At 36.1% G+C, this 26,782-nt stretch overlaps 1 protein-coding gene and 1 pseudogene across 2 annotated transcripts; one reads left to right on the top strand and one right to left on the bottom strand.

Annotated features, from left to right (window-relative positions):
- The first annotated feature begins 3,672 nt into the window (after positions 1–3,672).
- LOC137639475 (zinc finger protein 708-like) lies at positions 3,673–5,973 on the top strand (annotated as a pseudogene).
- Positions 5,974–11,727: 5,754 nt separating this feature from the next.
- On the bottom strand, positions 11,728–26,342 carry LOC137657410 (protein slowmo-like). Of its 2 annotated transcripts, none has more exons than XM_068391752.1 (5): positions 26,184–26,342; positions 20,633–20,798; positions 19,867–19,953; positions 19,399–19,572; positions 11,728–13,887 (listed from the first exon to the last, which is right to left on the bottom strand). In XM_068391752.1, the coding sequence occupies exons 1-5, from the start codon at positions 26,213–26,215 to the stop codon at positions 13,591–13,593; spliced, it is 756 nt and encodes a 251-aa protein (XP_068247853.1). In that variant the 5' UTR covers positions 26,216–26,342; the 3' UTR covers positions 11,728–13,590. The 2 variants fall into 2 exon arrangements, with proteins under 2 accessions (XP_068247853.1, XP_068247849.1); XM_068391748.1 differs by lacking the exon at positions 26,184–26,342 and adding an exon at positions 26,038–26,177.
- Between the last annotated feature and the right edge of the window lie 440 nt (positions 26,343–26,782).

Raw genomic sequence — 26,782 nt, 5'->3', positions numbered from 1 at the left:
CGTTTCCTCATCAGTTTTCGGATGAGGAACCCTCTGATGAGGACGTTGCTGAACAACAAGACGATCAGCCCCCAGAATAGATCAAGCCCTGCTATCCATCCAGAAGATGCTGAAGAAGGAACGCTGCTCAGTCAGGCTGTGGATGAGTCTGGTAGGGACGCTGTCATCCGTGGAACAATTTGTGTCACTAGGAAGATTACACCTCCGTCCTCTTCAATACCATCTAGCTTTTCACTGGAAAAAGGACAAGACGATAGAAGCGGTCTCGATCCCGGTTTCCGAAAAGATAAAGTCTTGTCTGACTTGGTGGAAGGACAATATCAACCTAAGAGAGGGTCTTCCCCTGGCTGTTCAGACTCCCAATCATGTTCTCTTCTCGGACGCATCGGACGTGGGCTGGGGCGCGACACTAGACGGTCGGGAATGCTCAGGACTGTGGAACTCGAGTCAGAGGAGCATGCATATCAACTGCAAGGAGCTGTTGGCAGTACATCTGGCCTTGAAAAGCTTCAAGTCTCTCCTTCGAGGCAAAGTGGTGGAAGTTAACTCGGACATCACCACGGCCTTGGCGTACATCTCCAAACAAGGAGGTACCCACTCACTGACGTTGTACGAGATCACAAGGGACCTGCTCATCTGGTCAAAAGGTCAAGACATCTCCCTAATAACGAGGTTCATCCAAGGCGACTTGAACGTCATAGCAGATTGTCTCAGTCGGAAAGGGCAAGTAATTCCAACCGAATGGACCCTCCACAAGGATGTGTGCAAGAGACTTTGGGCCACTTGGGGTAAAACCATCCATAGATCTCTTTGCAACCTCGCTGACCAAGAGGCTTCCAATCTATTGCTCTCCAGTCCCGGACCCAGCAGCAATACATATAGATGCTTTCCTCCTAGATTGGTCACATCTGGATCTCTACGCATTCCCACCGTTCAAGATTGTCAACAAGGTACTGCAGAAGTTCGCCTCTCACGAAGGGACAAGGTTGACGTTAGTTGCTTCCCTCTGGCCCGCGAGAGAATGGTTCACCGAGATACTTCGATGGTTAGTAGACGTTCCCAGTAGTCTTCCTCTAAGGGTAGACCTTCTACGTCAGCCACACGTAAAGAAGGTACTCCAAAGCCTCCACGCTCTTCGTCTGACTGCCTTCAGACTATCGAAAGACTCTCGAGAGCTAGAGGCTTTTCGAAGGAAGCAGCCAGTGCGATTGCTAGAGCAAGGAGAGCTTCTTCCATTAGAGTCTACCAATCGAAGTGGGAAGTCTTCCGAGACTGGTGCAAGTCAGTTTCTGTATCCTCGACCAGTACCTCTGTAGCTCAAATAGCTGTTTTTCTCTTATACCTGAGAAAAGGACGATCCCTTTCAGCTCCCACTATCAAGGGCTACAGAAGCATGTTGGCATCGGTCTTCCGGCATAGAGGCTTAGATCTTTCCAAACATAAAGATCTGCAAGACCTCCTTAAGTCTTTTGAGACCACCAAGGAGCGTCGTTTGGCTACCCCTGGATGGACTTTAGACGTGGTACTAAGATTCTTCATATCAGACAGGTTGGAGCCGTTACAATCAGCCTCCCTGAAAGATCTCACTCTTAAGACTCTTTTCCTGGTATGCTTAGCCTCGGCTAAAAGAGTCAGTGAGATTCATGCCTTCAGCAAGAACATAGGATTTTCGTCAGAAAAAGCCACTTGTTCGCTACAACTTGGTTTTCTAGCCAAAAATGAGCTGCCTTCTCGGCCTTGGCCTAAATCTTTCGATATCCCCAGCTTATCGGAGATCGTAGGCAATGAACTAGGAAGAGTCTTATGCCCTGTTAGAGCTCTTAAGTTCTATTTAAAGCGTACTAAACCTTTACAAGGCCAATCTGAAGCTTTATGGTGTTCAGTTAAGAAACCATCCTTGCCTTTGTCAAAGAATGCTTGGTCAGACTTTATCAGATTGTTAATACGAGAAGCTCATTCACATCTGAGTGAGGAAGACCGAACTTTGCTTAAGGTGAAGACGCACGAAGTTAGAGCTGTAACAACTTACGTGGCCTTTAAGCAAAATATATCTCTGCAAAGTATAATGCGAGTGCAGTAGTGGGTGAGGGCTCAACCACTACAATTCCCTAATTCCATACCCTTTTAATCTTTCTCTTGAAATGTTTTTATTGTTGTTTTTTGGGTTGTCCGGAAGGCTAAGAAGCCTTTCGCATCCTGGTTGATTTGGCGGGTGGTCAAAGTCATTTCTTGAGAAGCGCCTAGATTAGGGGTTTTGATGAGGTCCTGTTGTATGGGTTGCAACCCTTGATACTTCAGATCCTAGGGGTCGATCAGCATCCTGAGAGGATCGCGAGGCTCCGTAAGGAAGACGTACTTAAAAAGGCAGAGTAATTGTTCAAGTCGACTTCCTTACCAGGTACCTATTTATTTTGTTTTTGTTATTTTGATAACTTCTAAAATGAAATAAAAATTCTTAGCTCATAATAATGTAAACATATAGTGCTGGTCTCTACCCACCCACCTGGGTGTGAATCAGCTATTATAATCACCGGCTAAGTTAAATATTGAAAAATGTTATTTTGATAATAAAATAAATTTTTGAATATACTTACCCGGTGATTATAAATTAAAGGACCCTCCCTTCCTCCCCAATAGAGACGCAGTGGAACGAGGAGAAAATTGGGTTCTTTGTTTACATTGAGTACTGGGTATCTGGACGACAGATGGCGCTGTTGGGCACACCCGCAACCTGTGTAGCGATCGCTGGCGAATTTTACCTTAGAGTTTTCTGTCGAGCAACAGAGTTGCAGCTATTATAATCACCGGGTAAGTATATTCAAAAATTTATTTTATTATCAAAATAACATTATTATTATTATTATTATTATTATTATTATTATTATTATTACTTGCTAAGCTCCAACCTTAGTTGGAAAAGTAGGATGCTACAAGGCCAGGGACTCAACAGGGAAAATAGCCCAGTGAGGATAGGAACCAAGGAAAATTAAAATATTTTAAGAACAGTAACAACATTAGAATAAATATTTCCGATTTAAACTATAAAAAACGTTAACAAAACCAGAGGAAGAGAAATTAGATAGGGTAGTGTGCCCGAGTGTACCCTCAAGCAAGATAAATCTAACTCAAAACAGTGGAAGACCATGGTACAGAAGCTATGGCACTATCCAAGACTAGAGAAAATTGGTTTGATTTTGGAGTGTCCTTCTAGAAGAGCTGTTTATCATAGCTAAAGAGTCTCTTCTACCCTTACCAAAAGGAAAGTAGCCACTGAACAATTACAGTGCAGTAGTTAACCCCTTGAGCGCAAAATAATTGTTTGGTAATCTCAGTGCTGTCAGGTGAATGGGGACAGATGAGAATGTGTAAAGAATAGGCCAGACTCTTCAGTGTATGTGTAGTCAAAGGGAAAGTGAACCGTAACCAGAAAGATCCAATGTGGTACCGTCTGGCCAGTTAAAGGACCCCATAACCCTCTAGTGGTAGTATACTGCTGCTAATCTATTACGGTGAAATTTGATTGATTGCAATACTCAGTAAGTCTATAATTCCTACATTGTAGTAGTCTACTTATGAAGTCAATATACTGTACTTAATCATGGTGTGTAGATTACAGGTATTTATCTTTGAACAATCAGATCTTTCAATTGCTGTCTTTCAGTTGCTTTGATTATGGATAAGATAGAACACAATAGTTCTGTTTTACATTTGGAAACAAACAAAGGCTCAAAAACTCCTCTCATTGATATAAGGGCAGAGGTTGAGAACACTGAATTAAAAGTAGATCCAGAGAATAAGGGTAGAATCTGTGCACACTGATTTTAAGGCAAAGGCCCAAGAATGTGATTTGAGTATGGAACATGTTAAGGGAGATATGAATGAAAAACCTGTTAAAACAGATTGTATAGGTATTCAAAATGGTTTGACCTCGAAGCCAGTGCAAACTGAAATTTCTTTGCAAAGTGATGTAAGGGAAGAGTATTCATAGACAGATTTAAGTGACCAAGATACAGAAGTCACAGCTTTTGTAGAGAATAACAACGAATGTGATGTTCTGGATTCAGAAGTTGAACAGACTTCTCCGCAGGCAAAGAAAGAAGGAAAATATAAATTCAAATGTAATTTGTGTGGAAAAGCATTCACCTTAAAATCGTGTTTAACGAGGCACTTGTTAATGCATACAGGCGTCAAGAACTATTCGTGTCATGTCTGTACTTGAGAATTTTATCAAAAATCTGATTTAACAAGACATTTGGTCACTCATACTGGAGTGAAACAATTTCAGTGCGATATTTGCTTTAAAACATTTACCCAAAATGTTGGACTAAAACGACATAGATCTTTACACTTTGCTTCAATAGGTGTAAGGTGTGAATATTGTAACAAAGAATTTGCCAAATCATCATATTTGAAGAAACATGAAATAATTCACTCAGGAGTAAGAAAATTTAAATGTGATCTATGCGACAGAACATTCTATCAAAAGTGCGATCTAACATGTCACCTGGTGGTTCACACCGGAGCCAAGGACTATAAGTGCGAGGTCTGCTGTAAAAGTTTCTCTCAAAAATCCATTTTGTCACAACATTTGACTATTCACACGGGGATGAGAAACAAATGCAAAATATGCAAGAAAGAATTTTCCACGAAGTCTTACCTGAACCAGCATATGGTCACACACACAGGGATCAAAAAGTTCAAGTGTGAAGTATGCGCTGTTGAATTTTACCTCAAGTCGACTCTGTCTCAGCATATGCTCATTCACAGTGAAGTTAGAAATTATAAGTGCAGTTTATGTGAGAAGAGTTTCCACCGTAATACAGACCTAGCCAAACATATGACGGTACATACGGGAATAAAAAATTTTAAGTGTGAAGTATGTGAGAAACCATTTTCAAAAAAGTGTAATTTAACCACCCATATGGCTATACACAGAGAAGTCAAAGACTACCACTGCGAAGTATGTGGCAAAGGATTTGCTGTTAAGTCTAATTATAATAAACATGTTGTGAAACACACAGGTGAAAAAAAATTCCCGTGCAAATTTTGCAGGAAAGCATTTTGGTGGTGTAAATTTGAAGCAACATCTGAAGAGACATACCGGTCGCAAGAACCACAAGTGCGATATGTGTGGCAAAGAATTTTATACTAGGTCAGAATTGACTAAGCATGTGCTGAAACATAATTCTTTAAAAAATTATGCATGTGAACTATGTGGTGTAGAGTGCCTGCAAAAATCCGATTTTTTCCAGCATATGACCATGCATATAAATTCCCTATCATACGATTGCCCGTTATGTATGGAAAAATTTTCGTTTAAGTTGCAGTTGAGCGAACACTTGAAAGTACATGCTCGAAAGAAAAAGAATATAGATAAGACGGAATGCGTTGTCCCTACTGTTAGAAAACTCATAAAGAGGATAAAAATTTGTGGAAGTTTATCCAATCTCTCAAACATAGACGAAGAAAGCTTAAGTCCTAGAAAAAAACCACGTTGGGCCGGGCTGCTCCAGTTGGAATGACTTGGAAAAACTCAAAGAAGAGGATTTTATAAATCCTATATATTTATTAGATGTTAGAGCTGAAGATAAAAGCTTTTTGGAAAGCAAGTGTTCCTCAGAAAAGTGTACTGTTAAAGATGAGCACATTGATGAAGTATGAACCGAGTTTTCCAAAAATTGTGAGCTATCGTGCCCCTTTGAGAGTAAAATGCAATATTACCATAAATTATTTCATCTTTCAATGTAATGTAAGTTCCAACGAGGTTTGTTTGATTACCAATGAAGCATAACGTTTTAGAAACATTAGCTATATCATTAACATAATATACTCATTAAGTTTTCATGATCCTTTTCACCTCCGCCAACAAAGTTGGGAGGTTATGTTTTTGCCCCTGTTTGTCCATTTGTGAACAACTTCCAGGCCACAATTTTACTCATGGAGTAGTGAAATGTTCAGGGATTAATTGTTATGTTGAGACGGGGAAGTGGTTCAATTTTGTACCAAGTCAAAGGTCAAGGTCAAGATCTGAGAGTGCGAGTATTCACTCTCACAGTGCTTTTCTAGTTCTGTCAGATGTTTGTGAAAAAATTAATATTTACATTTGTTGTTGCAAAATAGAACTTGTTTTACTAAAATTTCAGAATCATATATAAAATTGCATTTATAGTAAATTTTGTTTTTGTTATGTTGAAAAATGAAAAGAGTTTCTAGCGTATAGAGTTTTAATTATTCTACCTTTATGAATAAGTTTGAGTTGGTATTTGTGATGTCTGAAGTTTGATTTCCTCAATTGGCTCACACAGTCCACGCCTCTCTAAATAGAAAAGGGTCTTTAGATGGGAATCGAAGGCAAATAAAATAAAAATTATGCCCAGCTTACAGCACAATTCCAGGGCTTAATATGCATGCCTCCCTACCATTGCCCCTTAAACCATCCATTGGAATGGGACAGACTTCCTTTTCTGTGTGCTTTGTCAGTGAATACCATAATGTACCTTATCTGGTATGCTATGCAATACTAAAGGTCCTTTCCAGCCTCTCTTTGGCCCTCTGCTGCATTGCTTTCTGTCTCATCAAGTTTGGATCATTTAACCCACATTCTGTTGTACTGTATTAGATTCCTTCATGGTTTAAGTCTTCAAATAATCTTCTGATACAGAACTTATTAAATCTAAGAATAAATGCTTTTGGTTAACCCTAGGAGTGTAGAAATAAGGACAGTGTAATTTTCTTTATGATAATGAATTTCCAGGTGAGGACTATGGTGCCTGAACAGGGTAGAAATGTTGTGGGGTGAATATTTTAAATTCAATACCTTGGTTTCTTCAAAGTAATTCAAGTCCCTTTCTTCCAAATACAGTACTTAGATTGCTCTTTGTATTATACAGAGTGATGTATAGTCATAAAGTCCCATATACTGTGTGAAAGAAAAGTTTTCAGTTATAATAACGAGGTTATGATGAAAATATAAAATTATTTTATGATTTTCACATGTACCAACATATTCAATCAAAATATGGAGATACCATTTCTGCTGGGGAAGTACTTAACATTGGTAAAGGTGAAGTAGCAACGTCAGTCATGTTGAATTAACGACAAACACTGATCAAAACACTACCGACATAGCTGGCAAGTCCAAAACAGAAGGATGACCTGGAGAGCGCGAGTAGTAGGTGTCGGTGGGGTAGCCCAACTGTATTCTCTAGGGCCTGTCACAGCCCTCCCCTTTGATGAAGGGATTATCTAAATGGAAGACAGCCTGTGAATAGTGGTTTACACACGCCCTTGTTAAATACACGACACCAACAAGGTGCTCGCGCGAGGGTTGTTACCTCTGCATTCCATGCTTTTATCTTTCTCTAGTATATTTGGAAGATTTATATTAGAAAAGTGTAAAGAAGGACCCTTTTCACCGGGCGTCACAGGTCTCTCCCCAGAAATAGATTTTTCCTTCGTCAAAATCCCTTTACTGCTGGGGAAGTTGTAGACAAACTGCAACAAAAAAAATTGACCCTAGTTCTAACATGCAGCTTAGTATATCCTCTCAAAAAACTTTGAAAGATTAATACATTGATCATAGAAAACGACTTTAAAAAACAAACCAGTTCATTACCCCATTAGACGTCCGTCTTATTGGAGAAACCCCAAATTCTGGCCTTTATGTTTAAAGCTATTACTTCACAATATTTGATTAAACATTTGCATTATGTCAGCTCAAATACATATAAACCTTTAAAGTTGTCATGATAACAGAATTGAATGATGGATGAGGTAATGATAATATACAGTATTCTTTGTATAGTTCAATTTTTAAGGTAATCTTGGGCACTGACTGTTAAGGAAACTGGGGTATGTTGTTTTAACAGTTGCCTCCTTAGATTATGCAGTATGCATTTTGATGTTATTGAAGTATGGGAATGAGCTTGGACTTAATTGGAGTTATGAGACCAGAAGGCCAGGGAGTACCAATGTGCAACAGAGGGAAAACCCCATAGTTGTAATATGAAGGAAAAATTAAGATGTTGGACAGAAAGGTGAAAAAAAGGAAGCAAGGACAAAATATAGTAGAAAGCTAAAGTGAGTGCAAAGATCTTTAAATAATACATGCAGTGCACTGAAAGCACTATCCTAATATGGGAGCAAAGATCTTGTGCTTTCATATGTGGGTGTAAATCATTTTCTTGTTACTACCTTCCTTTTAGCAATCTGCAACAAACAGTTGCTGCATAATACTGGAATTTCTGTGCCTTATTATTAACAGTAGGGAGTGGGATATTTGTTGATAGGGGACACTTAGGAGCAGTAAATCTAATTTAGTAGCTTGTTTCTCAACTTGGTTGTTACTCTCATTTATGACTAGCTGAATAATACTTCTTGGGCTTAGTTTGCTAATGTTTTGTGGTCTCCAAAGACTTTCCTGTGAAAGGCTACAACAAAAAACCCAGTACGACATAAATATCTAAGAAATAACGTTTCCCCTGCTGTATGACCAGTGTATCAACGTGCAAAGCATAAACTCAGTGTGTAAGAGAGACCTTCCATTTCAGGCACTCTTGAACTCGACACAGCACCTCCACTGTTGAAAACCATCTGCTGTTTCCAATAAAATTACATCACCGCATATGCAAGAACCAACGCTACAGCTGTTGACAGTTTTACCTGCTCATCAACTTTCTCCTAACCGCTATCAAAATTTCATTGCCAAAGAATTGATATCTTCATGAAGTGGGGAATCTTGAAATACTGTACAATTAAGATAAATAACAGGAATCACATTTTGGTTACCCCTATTTTGGTTTTGAATAGTTAAAATATAAATTGGATTTAAATCTGTCAAATACGTACATTGATAATTGAGTAATTGTATTCTGACTTCTTGAACCATGAATTGGTTTTAGTTGTTTACCCTTCCTAATGAAAGAATTTGAGATATCGTTCTAATTTGATAATAAATTTAGATTCCTTATCTTATTAATTTTGTCTTGCATAGCATAGTAACTTCCTTTTTTCATAGCTAGTCAATCTTACGAGTGTTGGTGATTAAAATACCAGCGTAATTGATTTTTAAACCCCAGTCGTCATGTTTAGCATGTGAGTGTATGTTAAGTATTTACAGATAGTGAGGGTTATGAAACTAAAGGGAATTTTAGTTTTGTTGTTGATCAAGGATTATGAGTACTGTAGTATCATTTAAATTCGCTGGCATGAAGATTTATGCAAACATCGAAAATTCCACGTTCGTGTGGTCATAAAATCGCGTATTTTCAATTTCAGCCATCATATTTTCCCCCAACCAATGTTTGGTAGTAACAAACTGACATGTTCACTGTTACAGTAATTGGGTCTAATTGACACTTAACCTCGAAGACTTTTAATACAAATAACTGGGTCCTAACCAATTTACTCATTTTCTTACTATACTTATACATCTTTTCACTGTCATTCTTGTGTTTTCGAAAAATAGAGCCCCCTCACCAACTGCATTTGGCAACAAAATTAAGTTTCTGTTTGTTTTAAAAAACGGTACAATATGTCCAGCAGTATTCTTCAATGGCTGAAAAATGGCAAAGTTACCACCCGCTCACCATCGATACCGGGTCTTCCTTACCCAGTTGAAGTTGTTAACTTAAAGTAAGCACTAAGTTTACAGGTAATGCACAAAAAAAATCTAAATAAAGAAAAATTTGTCCAATTTCACCTTACAAAAAAAAAATGAAATGCGTACTCATCTGCCGTGCTTTTTCTATTTTATCACTAATTTCTTTTGCAATTATTGTTTTCAATAGAGTTTAATTACTGTATTGTCCAATTCAAGAAAAAAAAAATATGTTTTTAATTAATCGATGGTATAAAACCTACGTTGTATTAGCATTAGTAAGCAAGAGAACATTTATATACTAATTTTTCCCATGTTAGTTTTATAACGTCGTGGACTTCAATTCGTGCAAAGTATCTAGCGCGAAGTAAGTGAAAATAACCACAAGGTCAGCTATGATGTAGTTAGAGAATAAGAGTATGACCCTTGCCCGTCTCACTGAAGACTGACTATCTCCAATAGTTAAGGGAAGTCTAGTCATTTTGTAAGCCTTTCTCTCTTAGATATGTGACCATGCTATTTTGGAAAGGAAGGCCTTGGTGCATGGGATACCCTTCTTACAATCTCCAATGTGGTACAGAAATCCCTCAATCGGGGTCAGAAAGTTCATATGATTGGCCTTCATTTTAGTGATGCCTTTTATCATGTTAATCATGAGTTACTTTATTTCAAACTCAAACAGTTGGGAGTAAGTGGGTCATTTCTTAGAATAATTATTGAATTTCCAAGTACTGTAATACAGTACAGTAGATTGCAGAGTTGGTGTTGAGTGGTACCATAGTGAATATTGTTTAGGACTTTTCTGGTGTTCCTCAGGGTAGTGTTTTTTGCTCATTACTTTTCTCACTATATATGCGATATGTGGTTGGGCCTAGAAGACAAGTTTGTTGCATTTGCAAAGGATGCTACTCACTTTGCATGGTGCATGAAATTAGAACCCTAACAAAATTCAAAGTATGATTATAAGTAGGTCGAGGACAGTGGCTACTCGATATCCATATCTCTGCATTAATAATGTTTCTTTACCTCTACAACATAAGACTCCTTTAAATTTTACGCGATTCTTGATAGCAAATTTACTTGTGCCTTTGTGAAACACATCGGTCCATTTCTTCAGTTACACAAAAAATTCATCTATCACAGGTAACTCCCTATTAACCTTGTATTTCTCACAGTAAGAAGCTTTGGACTATTTTAGATATACCTACATTAATGCAGTACTGTACCATTCAAACAATGCAACTTGAAAGTCAAATGCTGTAAATATATCGAGCAAATTTAACAAATCTGAGAATCACCTACTCAAGTCCTCAGTCTTATTGATTAGGAGAGAATAAAGGATGGTACTATGACCTAAGGGTGTTAGCCCGGTTTTTAAAGGTTGCTCATGAATGACAGAGGCAAGGGAAAGTGACATTGCCCTAGAGATTGACCATCAGATTGACAATGGTGGTGGCAAGTTTATTGGATTCCCTGCAAGCTATTAGCTTAAGACTGCTGTGTACCATCTTTTCAATGAATGCGGCTACACACGAGTTAGCAGTTATGATGAAACCCATCCATATTGCAAAGTCTGCTTTAAATGTCATTCTGAAGTTAATCAACCTTGTCACTTACCTGAAATGTTACATGACGAGTCTAATTCCAGGACGGCCATCAATAATAAAGAAGTTCGTAAGTTGTACATTTCAAAATCCTAAATATGTTTTATTTCATTTGGAGCTTGAGAATAGATATCTTCTACGTAATCTTAATGACAGGGACATGAAAATATTGTTAATTCATGAATGGAAGGCATATTCTTCAGAGCTTAGAGCAGTAATTGGATTCTCAGATGGTTGGATAAGAGCTTACTCATCACAAGGTGTTTTTGAGCCATACCATACAGGCTGAAAGGATTGCACCTTAGATTGAGAAAAAAATAGTACAGTAGTTAATTATCTCAAAAGCTATTTCATGGATTTACAGTTCATTTTGTAAAGACTCCCTCAAACTAAAACCCCTCAATAAATTTATCTCTTAAAATTATACATCTTATACAATAAGATATGACATTGTGGCTCTCATACATCATTTAATTGATATAAAGTGTCTTAGGTAAGTAAGGAAAAAACAAATGATAAAATTCAGATTGTCTTTTTTATATTTTAGGTCATGATAAATAACATTTTATTAAATAAAATAAATACTCTATGAAAGCTATGTCAAAGAAATCAAGATGATGGTAGAATAAAATGTTTGACAATCTTGAGGAGCAGCAGCCATATGGTATCGGGGAAAAAACCAATTTCTAAAATGCTACTGAACAAAATCTGCTGCTGCACTGTTGGGAAGATGCCGAGATATGTACAGTAATTCGCGAAAGATAAAGTCTTTGATGTAGCTACTTAAACAAAAGATCTATAAGCACCTTTGGTCTGGTGGTAATACTCAAGCTATCTATCTATAATGGCTGGAAAATTAAACTTGCAAAACCAAAAAATATTTGATATACTTATCCAACCTTTGTATTCATATAACACTTCAACTTTACAACAGTTTGCAAATTGCCAACAAAACTTACAGCCTTTATATTTCCTTATTCCAATGTATTTCAAAAGTTAATTTCTCATCGTAAAAAGTATACAGGTACATGACTGTGCACTGAAAATTCATAGGTAGAAAAGTTGGGGGAATGCAAGGAGCTGTTACCAAGTTATGTTAGGAAAATACTCGAGTATCCATTTCAAAGTCTCTGAAATACCCAATACCTGTGCTCTCGACTCCACAACTAGCAAGACGATGCCCTCTAATTTTTCTATTATAATTCAGTTAGCAACCTACAGTACACACTTCAGCTAAACAGACCTAAAAAATCATCAACATTGAAAGGATGTATTTATAAAAGTTCAAATCCTTTTGTGATTTCATGAACCATGAATTTCTTGCCAAATCATTTTGTGATCCCATGAACCATAAATTTCTTGTCTAAACGCCCTCATCAGTTTCATGATCTAGATGTTTTGACTGAAATGACACAAGTTATGGATCAACTAGTTAACAAATCTGGAAACCAATGATGTATGGCAACCTTTAATCTTTTGGCACTTGAACTTCAAGCTATACAATTGCGTAAAAATGGGAATAGTGACTTTTATGTTCCAACACTGTCATATGGATACGATGCAATCATAACTAGGTTCATCCTCTTGCTACAAATGATAAACCCTGAGTATGAGAGAGCCCTCTTCTCACAAAACAGTGTCTTACCCCTCAAAATAAAAAAAAAATGGGGTAGGGCAGAGGTTAATGACCAAAGAAGCACCTGTCCCAGATGCAAGACGAACATATTTCCTACTCTAGGGACGGCCATGAGCAACTGTGAATTGGCAATAGCAGGCAAACTACAAGTGTGTTCTACTTTCATGATGGTCAATCTGAAAAGCCTCCTATTGGTTATGTAACATAACGAATACCGACCTCTGGAACAGGACAACCAACAGCTGTTTTAATGCCTTCAAGGTAAAATGCCCAGAATTGCCTCCCCTAACCAAAGGGATATAGGCACTTCTTCTGCCAGTGTCTAATGTGGATAGACATCCACCGAGTTATTGACTTCAGGATAATTTGTAAAGCTTAAATGGAGCTTCCCATATCACAGTAAACAAATCTTGCGGTCAATTGTTACCTGTCAGTGAACTTAGGATACGTTAAGAGTCCTATAATCCCAGAAAGTCTATGAGAGAAGCCCATAGCATTAACAAATGAATACCTGAAACCATAACAGCATGATTTGAAAATATTTTCAAGTCTCCAGTATGTAACACACTGTAACACTTACAAAAATATACATCTAACCTCAGATGGCAATATCTCTAAATCTTTTATCCAAACAGCTTTCAAACATTTATGTTGTCACTGGCATTATCATCTTCCTTTTTCTTTATTCTATATTCTTTCCCACAAGAACTGGGAGAAAGACAATTGAAATACATCCTAAATATCTTCTGATATCATATCCTCGGCATAGGTTCATTGGGTTTCGCCAAATTCTGAATCTCATCGATGCCCTTCTTGGCAACGCATGAAATATCGTCAATAGATTTTTTAGCTACACCAGAGAACCCATCCACAGACTTCTTAGCAACCAGGGAAATGTCATCAACTGATCTTCTTGCACTCTCAGTAATCTCGTCGAAAGATTTTATTGTGTGGGAGAGTAGTTCCGTGGTACTGCGTTTGTAGGTAGACATAATTTCCTCCACTTCTCTATTTATCTTGCTTATAACAAACTCCATAGCATCACGACCCTGCGGAAGACAAGAAAATTCACATGATGACTAATCCACATAATTTTTAAAACTCAATGCATAACAAATCAGTGGGATAACTATAACATACCTTTATCTACACTACAGTACAAACTCTAGTACAGGTTCACCATTGATATTCCGGCAACTTTAGTTCTAGAGCCTTGCCAGATTTTGGGTAGCTTATTCTGTGCCACACCTAAGGCTGGCTAATAATATAAATCATTATACATATAATTTACTTATCATACTTATCATGTGCTTCTTAATTTTGGACAGCTATAGACTTAAAGTAGAGATTAATAAATGTAAAGTAAGTGACCAAATGAAATAGTTGATAAATTATTTAAACTGCTAATCATCTGTACTAGTCTACGTGTCTTGTCTTAAACTGTATGCGTAATATTAAAGGCATGTATTTTATTTATTGTCTCTTTTCTCTTCATGGCTCTATAAAATTATGCTATACATGTTCCTGCTTTTACAATCTTTAAATATTTATGACCAAAATAGCTTTTCTTTATCACAACACCAACTCAACCATGCTGCTTTAAACAAAACCATTCTCAACTATTCAAAGGGTTAGGAAACAGTTGTATTTGTCTTTTCATGTTACTACATAGGACGTTAAATATGAAACAAAAAATCTTTCAATTGAAAGGAAGTACAGTATATTAAATTTCCCAGGGTGTTTAAAAATCCAAATTTTTCAGAGTGATGAGTACAGGCAAGTATCCCCGCTCGCTTTCCTGTCACTCTTCACTTTCATCTTTGGCTGCATCAAGTATGGATGTACTGTTACGACCTATCTAAGGGCTTTAACATTTTTTTCCTTTCCTGGCCTACAGAATGAATGATTTATGATTGGATTCAAATATGATGTGAAGCAAGAACTTCATAAATGCATGGGAAAGTGTAAGCTGATGTTTGCAGATATCACCATATGTTAAGTGAAGACTTTTTTCTTCAATGAAGGGAAAGAAGGCTAAGTCTTCTCTGGCATCATCCTTGGTAATGGCCCAGATGATGTTGAAGAAACTTTAACACGTTGACTGCGATTGGCAATGCTGTGAAACGGCCCAATGGGCGTTATCTTTAACCCCAATTAAAATCAGTAACCAGCTAGCTATTGACGTGAGAATTGTTATGGTGTATCCGTAAGGTAAGCCGAGTGCTCAGCCAGTGTAAAAAGCGTGACTTTATGTGGTACACTTCGCCTGACATAACAAAAGTCTTCATTACAGGCGTTGTGTACCTAATATGGACATTATAGATGTGGTCATATACAGTGAACCCTCGTTTATCGCGGTAGATAGGTTCCAGTCGCGGCCGCGATAGGTGAAAATCTGCGAAGTAGTGACACCATATTTACCTATTTATTCAACTTGTATATTCAGACTTTTAAAACCTTCCCTTGTACGTAGTTCTGTTAACAAACTACCCTTTAATGTACAGAACACTTAATGCATGTACTACAGTACCCTAAACTAAAACAGGCACAAATATTAAAGGTGATTTTATATCATGCATTTAAAAAATGGCAACCAATGTTTCGTTTACATTTATCTCTGATCATAATGAAGAAACAAACTGGAGGTAGAGCTTTGCTTATTACCCAGACATATTTCCCATACTTTTCCCTTAGAACTACATCACATCTTCCTACTTTAGATATATATATATATATATATATATATATATATATATATATATATATGTGTGTGTGTGTGTATATATATATATATATTTATATGTATACACATATACATACCTACATATATACATAAATACATGCATACATATATACATATATATATATATATATATATATATATATATATTACTGTATATATACTGTATGGGTTATGGAAAAAATCCGCGAAGTGGTGAATCCGCGATGGTCGAACCGTGAAGTAGCGAGGGTTCACTGTATGGCTCAAGTCGCCCAGAATGATTAGAGATAGTTCTGCTGGCGTTGTGTGCCAAATATGGTCACACTTTGGATGTTCAGTTATGGTGCATATCGCTCAGACTGATCTAGGGAATTACCGTATGCAACATGTACCAGACGTGGCTCATACTCAATGTGACAGACATATATATAACACCTTTGTATATTTTCATATGTGCACATAAAATTTGTAGTACCCACGTGTGTATATAGGAATATATATAAACATACACTTGAATACAATACATATAAGATGTACATACATGTTACAGACACACACATTAGGAAACATATATACAGGCTGTATTTTTGGCAATACAAATTTATATTTTGCATAGATAAAAGTATTTACATACAAGTAAATTATTTAGGTCTTCTTCAGTTATTCATATATACAGTATCTGTCCCTCTGTATACGGTAGCCCATCTTTTTGTACCTGACTATACACGTATATACATACATATATTCACACTTATGTGAGAGAGGAATAAAATGTGGAAAAGAACTCTTCCTTGTGTCTATTATAATATAAAATATTAGAAAATTAGATAAAGGAAGTAACAGAAAAAGGAATGACACACATACACACACAAAATGGGTAGTTTATATATATATATATATATATATATATATATATATATATATATATATATATATATATATATATACACTTGCATATACAGACTGATATACAAATTACCCATTGTCCCAATATGATGAAAAATTAACACCCCAGAGAATATTTGAATTCTTGCCTTCCTTTTAGTACCATATGTATGTATGTATATTTACTGTATGTATGTATGCATATATATATATATATATATATATATATATATATATATATATATGTGTGTGTATGTATGTATGTATGTATGTATGTATGTATTACTTTCTTTGTCATTTCTACTTATTCCTTTATATTATATATATATATATACACACTGTATATACGCAAAAGCGTACATATGCATACAGAAAACATTCCCTGACTAAAGCTACTGGCCCCAAAGCCAAGACAAGAAGGCTATGTCGTTCCTGTTATGAGATACGGTCACAAAATAAAGGAAGTTCTGTAGCTCAAAAGAAAGCACGAAGAGTAAACACCTAATGTGAGAATTGTGAGGGTAAACCTTTCCTTTGTCTCAGTTGTTTCAACTTGAAACATTCAGTTTGAAGAATATAAATTTGTGTATTTTATTGGTTTTTCTTATGTAGAAGCAAAACAGAAAAAAAATTTAATTTTATACTTGTACTCTAAATACTTCATGATTTCCTTCATCATACATGGATATTTTTTCACCAAGAAAAGGACACTATTATTTTTTCAGAAGTAAAATGTTTACCAAACTGATTTATTTTTCTATTGAATTTATATAAATATAATCTAGGGTTAAAAGGATAGCATTTTTATTGATCTAATAATAATGTTTTCTATTTTTTTTTTACTGAAAGGAAGAAAGAATTAAAAAAAAAAATATGCCCCTTTTGCTAGCATCTGAAGAATATTTTCAGTAATAAATAGTGTTTAGTTAATGTTCCAGTTTATTTTAATTAATTTCCAATATATTACAATAATATTTTGGTAAAAAAAAGCACATTTTGAAGAAATTTTGATACTTGAAAAAAATATATAATTCTTAGCATGTGTACCACATAGGGTACACATCGCTCATTCAGAGAGTCCCCTGTGAACCATATGTGGAGCACATCGCAGTCAACGTGTTAATGCACTTTTTCTCCTCACCCAGCTCATCAGTCACTGAAGCTCCTAGGAATAAGCTCCCTGGCTTACTCCCCGGGAGTACAAGTTTTTCAGGGTTTGGTGAAGAGTGGGGCTCCCCCAGTGATCGCCATACACCACCTTAGTGGTAGGTCAGAACGATCGTGTTTGTGGGCGGAGAGTAACCTCCAGAGCACCACACCAAACTGTCAAATCCAGATACTGTAAAGTCACAAGAGCAGACACAGCTAATATAAGTAACACTAGCTATATGTATTCAAAGACACCTATATATATGATGGTCCAAGAATACACTAAAACAAGGGGTGTCAGGAATACTGTACCAAGGAAGATCACATCACCCAAGTATCCAAACTCATTATGACATACAAGAAGCAGGTCATGGGGTTCCCTCCTGGAAGATCCTTTATACACACTAGGAGATTCTACAAGGGGTGTATGGCAACAACCTCCCCCTTATGTGTACTCCCACTCCCCTGAGAAGAGACAGAACCTACTGAATTGATAAGGGGAGAAGGAACAAAGATATCAGAGGTTCTTTGGGGTCAGAGTATTTCCCCAATAACGAAAGAATACTTCTCAGTCCTCCTCCGCTTCTTCCCACATTTCTACCATTAAGAAAATGACCAAGACATTTCAAAGGAGAGGCAATCAGGGTTATATACAAGTCCTACAAAAGAATAATGGTGGGGGGGAGTGGTTAATGGACAACCAGGGCATACATCATCCACACCCAATCTATCACCAAACACACTGCTGATCACTAGTACTCAAAGCATCCTTAAATACTAGTCAAAATAAAATCCCAAAACAAGCAACAATTACTTCAAGTGAAGAGATTCAACAGCGAGTCATGCTGGGTAAAGTACTGTGTAACAAGTTTATCCATAACAACAACCAAAGGAAAGTGGCTGGGGTACCAGGCGTGGAAGAGACCCTCCCCCACTAATGCAACAACCATTAAACAAGCTTCACTAATTACTTACTGCTTGTGCAGGAAGACATTCCTTGATAAAATACTCAAAGGAACAATGACAATTAAGTTCAGATCAGTCACTCATGAGCTTACATTATATATTTTTTATCGCTTGTAGTAAATCAATTTTTTTTATGCTCAACTTGCAGCCTTACCAAGTAGTAGTTTCCTTACTTTAGGTAATTTATAATAATCATTAATGTATGCGACTGCATACAAAACCTCTATGGAGAAATAGACATGAATTTTTCATATTTTCTATGGAGAACTGATTAAATCATAATTCTCCCGAGTCCGCCCCATACTTTAATGTGATACAGTTATTTTGTCCTAATACTCTACAGATGTCATTCCAATGCTATAGAACCCAAAAATATTCATGGTTAATATTCTTATTTTATACTAATTTTGACACTTTCAGATTCTTAAAGAATGAGAGTAGCACACCATAATTTGATGTAAAGTACTATCTCTAAAATCTCAAAGGTTTATATTTATGAAAAGTAAAAACCCCTTCAACTGTTGTATACACAGCAATCTTATCTGTAAATGGATCATTATTCAATCTGAACTAGATTAAGTGTTTCCGATTTAGCTAAATAACTCCTCACACCCATTCACAGTCAATGGATATTTTCAGTTTGTTATCACCTCAAACCGCAAGAGTTTAATTCTGTAAGATATGACAATGTTGTATACAACCTTGTATCACTCCCCTTCAAAATAATATAAAATATTTAAAAAATCTTTTAGGGCAATAAGGAATAGCAAGTTAATTTGGAAATTAATCTCTCATACACTAGAAAAAGGAGATTAGTAAGACAGAATTAAAGACTTACCTTAAAAGAATTTTTAGTAATGCTATTGAGGAGATAATTTTCCATATAGGAGTTTAACGGGACACCCATGACGGTAACGATTGTTTCTTGCCGTAAGATAGTCTTTTCGCTATCAGAAGGATCTGGAGAATATGTTAATCTTTCATCCAAGCTAACTGTGTTGGAGAATGTTACCTGGAAAAAGTAGAAATACTCAAATCAGTATATTTCTGAAACTAAGTCCTTACTTCAAAATACCTTTACTTTATATCAAGATTTTTATTAAGCATGTGCTTTTAACATTTATGATCCCCATCAAACGTTTCAACAAAAATTGACCAATCACATTTATATAAAAATTCTTCTTTTTCTTATCTAAAATTATATATATTGAGAGAGAGAGAGAGAGAGAGAGAGAGAGAGAGAGAGAGAGAGAGAGAGAGAGAGAGAGAGAGAGAGAGAGAGAGAGAGAAAGAGAGAGAGACTTACATTTCTGGTCCTCATAGTCATTGTCTTCTCAGATGGATTCACCTCTGAATGTTCATAACCATAACAAATGCGGTCAGCACCGAGTATCTGTATGAGGGATTAGAAATCAGAAACAAATAACACTTGAATGCCTTAAATATATACAGTTGTATAATGCTGCTTAAACACAAAACTTTTTGCTATCTAAAAATATATTATTAAATATTGCAATTATAAAACATTTCTGATTTAAGTATCAGAGATTAAACTTTTTATGGTGGTGCTAGTTATTTAAACTCTACTAAATATCTAAAAAAAAATAAATGAAAGTACTCTAACCCTTGCCACTTATTAACCTCTAACAGTACACATGTCTGAAATTGTGGCACCAATCAAAATCAACGGTATTTTCTCAGTATGGAAAAGTACAGAAGATATTTACTAGAATTTTGATACCGGTACTAGACCAAAATTTGGTAATCAGTATATTTTACGGGGCATTACATTACAAAAATACTGCAATAATTCTGTTAATTGAAAATTAAACTCCCATGTTACACAGGATAGGTGTGTTGTGAAAATCAATAACAGGATAAGGAGATCTGTGTTCTGCTCAATTTTCCACTAACAATACAACAATGTCAAAGTAAAACTATTAAGACCTGCAGAAATTCATTTTATAATAAACTTCATACAAGACATTAATTTCAAGAAATACTCCTAATCAATCATAAACACAAAGTTTAAACGATAAGAGACAAAAACAAATATAAAGGGAAACACATACCGTCTGTGCCCATGATGGCAGGCCCCACCGAGAACTGATGAGTCTGTGTGTATGCAAGACGCCGTTTTCCACATGCCTTTCTATGACATCAGTTCCGACGACAGCTGGGTTATGTGGATTGGGATATTTTCTCCAAACTGCTTGGGTTACAGTTTCCCATGGGTGGCTGTAAATGTAAATTGAAAATTAAATATAATTACTGTAATAATTAAGCATGGTCATTGATTATTATTATTCTAAGTTGGTAGAAAACTTTCAAAGCAAACTAAGAGCAACAAATACGCAGCACAAGTTATACAAGAAAGAAAAAATTCCTTTAACCCTTTTACCCACAAAGGACGTGCTGGTACGTTTCACAAAAGCCATCCCTTTACCCCCATGGACGTACCGGTACGTCCTTGCAAAAAAATGCTATACATTTTTTTTTTCCATATTTTTGATAATTTTTTGAGAAAATTCAGGCATTTTCAAAGAGAAAGAGAAAGAGACCAACCTGACCTCTCTATGACAAAAATTAAGGCTGTTAGAGCAATTTAAAAAAAATATACTGCAAAATGTGCTGGGAAAAAAATAACCCCCTGGGGGTTAAGGGTTGGAAATTTCCAAATAGCCTGGGGGTAAAAGGGTTAATAACCCAGCTCTTCTCTCCTTGTCTCTCATAATAAGGTCACTAAATCATGTCAAATAAAAATGTATGGTGTTTGTTTTACCTATTTAATGTAATCTCTACGTTAAAATAAAATGGAAACTAGGACCCACATGATCAAGAAACATACCAGGTGCAGATTAACACAATGAAAAAACCTGCCTTCACCAGCCACCTTGTCGTCAGCCAGAACTGACACTAAGAAGCCCAAAAATAGCCACGCTCTTGGCTACCCACACTTAGTAAAAATGAATGTATTTCCACAATACATGCTAATACAGAATATCCATGAGTTCTATTTACCTTTCCAACTAAAATTCCATACTGAATTTTTACATATTAATCCTGTATATATATAAAACTGATTACACTGTATTTGCTAATAAAGTACAATACTGTATTCACAGTGAAAATTATGCATGCATCCTAGGTACTGTATATGTTATAGAGAGTTATTTGGTACTATAACAAGAATTTTCAAGTTTCCCCCTTTAATATATAGACCAAATAAGTTGGTAAAAATATAAGCAAGAGCTTAATTAACTCTTCTACTTCTCCTTTTCTTTTTTTTATTAGCAACTTCTTCAATATTTTAGGTCTGACCTACTGATACATAAAACTGGAAACAACCCTGAGCCTTGACTAATCCTATATCATTTCTAAACTAATGCCAAGTTGTACTTTAACCTTATCTTTCAGTTGATGAGTTCTCCTGCACTTAAAATCAGGAGTAGACCAAAGGGTAAAGTTTGTGGAAAGGTCGTCTGCCCAAAAACAACAAGATTTATCCTGATGACTATATTATTATTATTACTAGCCAAGCTACAAATTTAGTTGGAAAAGCAGGATTGTATAACACCAAGGGCTCCAACAGGGAAAAATAGTCCAGTGAAGAACGCAAATAAAGAAATAAATAAACTATATGAAAAGAAAAAAAACAATGCACGCACAATACAAAAAGAGTGCAGAGCATAAAAAAATAAAATATAAAAATGCTTTACACCTTAACTTACCCAAGAGAAATCCCTATAAAAACAGCAGTTGTGATTAAAAAAAAGGGGAATATCCTTTGAAATAAAATCAATACAAATTCATTAAGCTCCTGATCTTGACCTGATAAATTTATAACTATAAAAAAACAGCTAAAACTTGTTAACAACATATACTGTACTCTAGCAAATCTAAATTTAAAAAAGATACTGTAGTCTCCCAAATATTATGCAATACAGTACAATAAACTTATGACACGGAACCCAAATGCTTTAGTACAGTAGGTACATCCTGCCTTAATCTATGATGTAATGTTAAAGATTCATTCCCGGTCCCAAAACTCTGTCTCTCACTCCCATTGGTTACCCAATTTCTATGCTAAAATGAAGGACTCACAGCTGTCTTCTAAAAGGTATTAAATCATATTTGTGGCAATCAGCCTGAAATGCCCAAATTGCTGTATTATCAATTACTATTAAAAGCCGAGCTGTAACCCTAGTTGGGTGAAGCAAAATGCTCCAAGGACTTGAGACCCAATAAGTAAACAGAATGCTCCAAGGACTTGGGACAAAATACTGTAGGTAAAGCAGAATGCTCCAAGGACTTGGGACCCAATGCATAAAGCAGAATGCTCTAAGGACTTGGGACCCAATAGGTAAAGTTACCACGAATAAAGAAGAAACAGGGAATAAACTATTAAAGGGGAAAAAATAACCAAGAACATATAGATAGGACAGCAGTGATGGCTTTGAAAATTAGTCAAATAAACAAAAAGATCAAAGAAAAGCACAACTTTATGATAAACCACCAGGCATCTATATCATTCTATCAAGCCTTCAAAATTAGAACGAGTGAACAAGAAAACTCTGATACAAAATCAGTAGAAGGCTCGAGATCATTGGTATCTTTTCAAAATGACCTTCCTGTAGAAGAGCTACTTGGCATTCCTAAAATACCTCCACTAACATTACCATGCATACAAATATCCATTGAGAAGTTACAGCTACTGTACACTCAAGTGAGAGTGAAAGGTGTAAACAGTATTCTGATTGACATTAACTAGTAAGAAAACACTTATAAGCTCAATACAAGCTACACACCTATGCTTTCCTATCTTCATTCATTTGAAAATATCATCAAGTTAATTTGAAGGTAAACTTGTGAACTTTATTAGGTAATTTACAGTGGAGCACTACACAAAGAATATATTCCTGAAGATTTTTTTTCCTAAACATTATTGCAAAGGCTTCAAGGCAATACTGTATGAGGGATAACATTCTATAATCTAATAATTACCAAATTAAATATCAAAATACTCGCTTTCATAAAAAGCCAATGATTTCTTAAAGGGGCTTTATATACATTTCATCAAGTACACACACGATGCTTCCATTTATATGGTGGTTTTGTTACTGTGCCTTGCACCTGACATGCCTCCGCCTACTTTGCTTCGTTGTTTAATTTTTGCTTTAGTCATTTTCAAGTTATTCTTTTCAAATTATACATAAAAAAAATACAGAATCTCGCTGTTTTCATATCCAATCTACATAAATGATACAGATGTCATTTCAGTTTCAACAGTTAGTTAGTGAACAAATGTGCAATACTGCTGTGGAGAATGTCATCATAGATACGGTAAAGACCTTGGCACAGTGTCCTTATGTTATCACTGTTTACACCAAACACTTTTATTCTTTTTACATTGCAAAAGGTGCAGTATTGTCTAGCATAGCTTGGGAGGTTGTGATTAGATTGTACTTCACCTGTGATTTTTAGGTCTGGTAAGGTCCTCTTATCTTAGGTTAGGTTACAGCAACCCCCCCGGGGTAAATACATCTGAATTTACAACGGCCTTGGAGATTAGACGTGTGATCCTTTGGTGGCTAGGTCTCCCCAAGCAAGTAAAGATTTGACAGTTTAATATGAACTAAGCTGTACAGTAAATCATTTGTGTAATATTACACCACCAGTGCCATACATGAATTATGTATTTTAGGAGGGGAAGTAATACAGATGATCTACCCTTACAATGATTGCATTGCATTTAAATGTTATTCCAGCACCCCTAAAATCTCAATTTCATACCAAGATCTTGTATAACAATAGAAGGGGGCATGCTTACCGAGCAGATTTTAATTTACCGTAGTGAAATATTAGTTAGGAGATTGGAACCAGCATAACTAAATATATATCTTCAAACACACTGATATGAACATAAATCTATACACGGCAGATAATAACATAGGAAATTTGAAATTTCCGTTTCCTCAGTTTTATTTTACTGTACATTAACAATATTTCCCAAACACTATTTCAATCAACAGATTTTAATAAAACATTACTAGTATATTAGTTTAAAACCCATAACGCTGAATCGCTGGGTAATAATAAGTGAGGTAATCAAATTTTAAGTTTGTATAATTGGTAATCAACCCAAATACTAGCCTACAGGACTAACGTGCGTAGCAAAACATTTTCCGCTTGCCAAAACAAAGGAGCATCGAGCTAATGTTTAATTGCGAGCGAATTGAGCATAAGCCAGCTTTTACCCATCAGTAACTATAATAAAACCAAATCATTAGCTCAATTAACTTAGGAGGTAGTACAGTAACACGACGAACACTGTTACTACCAATTACATAGAAAATGGGATGGAAAGTCACATTTTCTATCGTCAGGAAGTCCTGGCAAACAAATGCTCCAGTGTTATGACAGCGTTTCATTAATATTACTCGGTAGTCGACCCATCATAACTCAAAATCTATGGATATCCGCCAGAAATTTTATCAATAACTCTCAAAATACGGAGCCTTTGTATATCAGCGGCCAGTTTCTACCGCGTGGATTAAAAATGGACATCAACTAACAAACTTTCCCCCCCTAACCTAACCTACAAGCCGTGTCCTTACCTACTTACCTAATGGGGGTATATGCCCCTGCGACCCCCCTTACACTGCCGTGTTCTAAGATAGCCGTAATAATACATACAGATGGCCACTATCATACATCCACCCCCAAAACCCATATAAATACACATTATTTCTGTTTTTTAAAGAAAAATAAAATATTGTCTTGTTATTAAATTTACCGTTTCCTCTTAACTTTCTAAATTTTACTCAGTTTTGATTTGATTTGAAACCCTGCTACATAGAGCTCCTAGGCACTTCACATTTCTAGGATTTTAAAAGCAATTTTATTTTAAACTAGAATTTCATAATAAGCGAAAAATAATTTGTTAGCCTAACTGACCATTCCTATTTAAACACTACACTATCGATTGGCGACTGCTGGCACTGCCCTCAAATTAAAACACAGGTATAGCCTACTTAGGCCTACATTCCCTAGCCTTCACATACATTTAAAAATAACATAGGCATATTAGATTCATATCAGTTGGGCAAAAAAGGCTGAATGTGGGCCAGCCGACAATTCTTAGGATTTAGGCGATTTACCGTCAGCCGAAGCCGGTAACCTTGGAGGCTTGGTTTTAAAGAGCATAGCAACAAGACATCTGTTTAAGTATCCCAGGTGGTTATTATAATGGATAAACTCCGATTCATTCAATCAATATAAGACATTATGAGCAAAAGCAAATGCCGTAGAATAGAAAATTTAGACGTTTCCGTATAACAATCCGTTTTCGATCAAGCCCTACGAGACACTTGCTACGAAGTGATTTCATGATTTAAACATAAAATAAGACACTTTTCGGGGAAAATATTACAACACTATTCACTTCATTCACTTTCACACAATCCTGACTGCTCACTTTTTTCCCCGGAAGTAAAATATATCAGCTGCGGAGGGACGGCGCCAAGCAACGTCCTCGGGAATATTCCAAGGGTGGGTTTCGTCATCACCACATGATTTTTCACCTTTTCCGCCCTCCATTTCTTGCCTTCTATCTCAACTTACCTAAATACGTGTTCGGACGTCCAGATCTTCATGTTTGATTGTTAATTGTTCACCGGAATTGACACTGAGCTCAACAGCAATCAGTGAGGCCTTACGCTTTCTTTGCCTTTCGCTTACTCAAAGGAACGATTCTGGGAGGCCACCTCCGAGCTACGGCTCTATCTCACTTGGACCTTTATGCAATCACGCGGTTGCCGCTTACCCTTTATTTAAACGTAATTTATCCTGTGTACGCGCAATAAATAGTTATTTTGATCATAATTATTATAAAGAAATAATCTAAGCTCAATATCTATTATGTCCATATACAATCTTGCATGAGCTCATGGTAAAGAAAAGAGTTCTTATAATCTTGGTACAAACTGGCACTCCTTTAACGTCATATTGACGTCACTGGGCGTGTGGCACCCGCCAATGTTAAAGAGTAGATTTCATTCATGGAATACCTAACTGACTCAAGTAAAGTTACGAGAATTGGATTAACATAAAGTCTCAGCTGTATTTAGCAAGAAACGTGCAATATTTCTGCACATATTTTAGAACTATGCAATGCAGGCTTTCCGAGTGAATAGAGAAAGACCAAATGGTAGATATTAATT

The sequence above is a fragment of the Palaemon carinicauda genome, chromosome 1 (genome assembly GCF_036898095.1).
Source record: "Palaemon carinicauda isolate YSFRI2023 chromosome 1, ASM3689809v2, whole genome shotgun sequence".
Lineage (NCBI taxonomy): Eukaryota > Metazoa > Arthropoda > Malacostraca > Decapoda > Palaemonidae > Palaemon > Palaemon carinicauda.
Note: the sequence above shows the minus strand (reverse complement) of the source record. Positions and strands in the feature narration are given on the sequence as shown.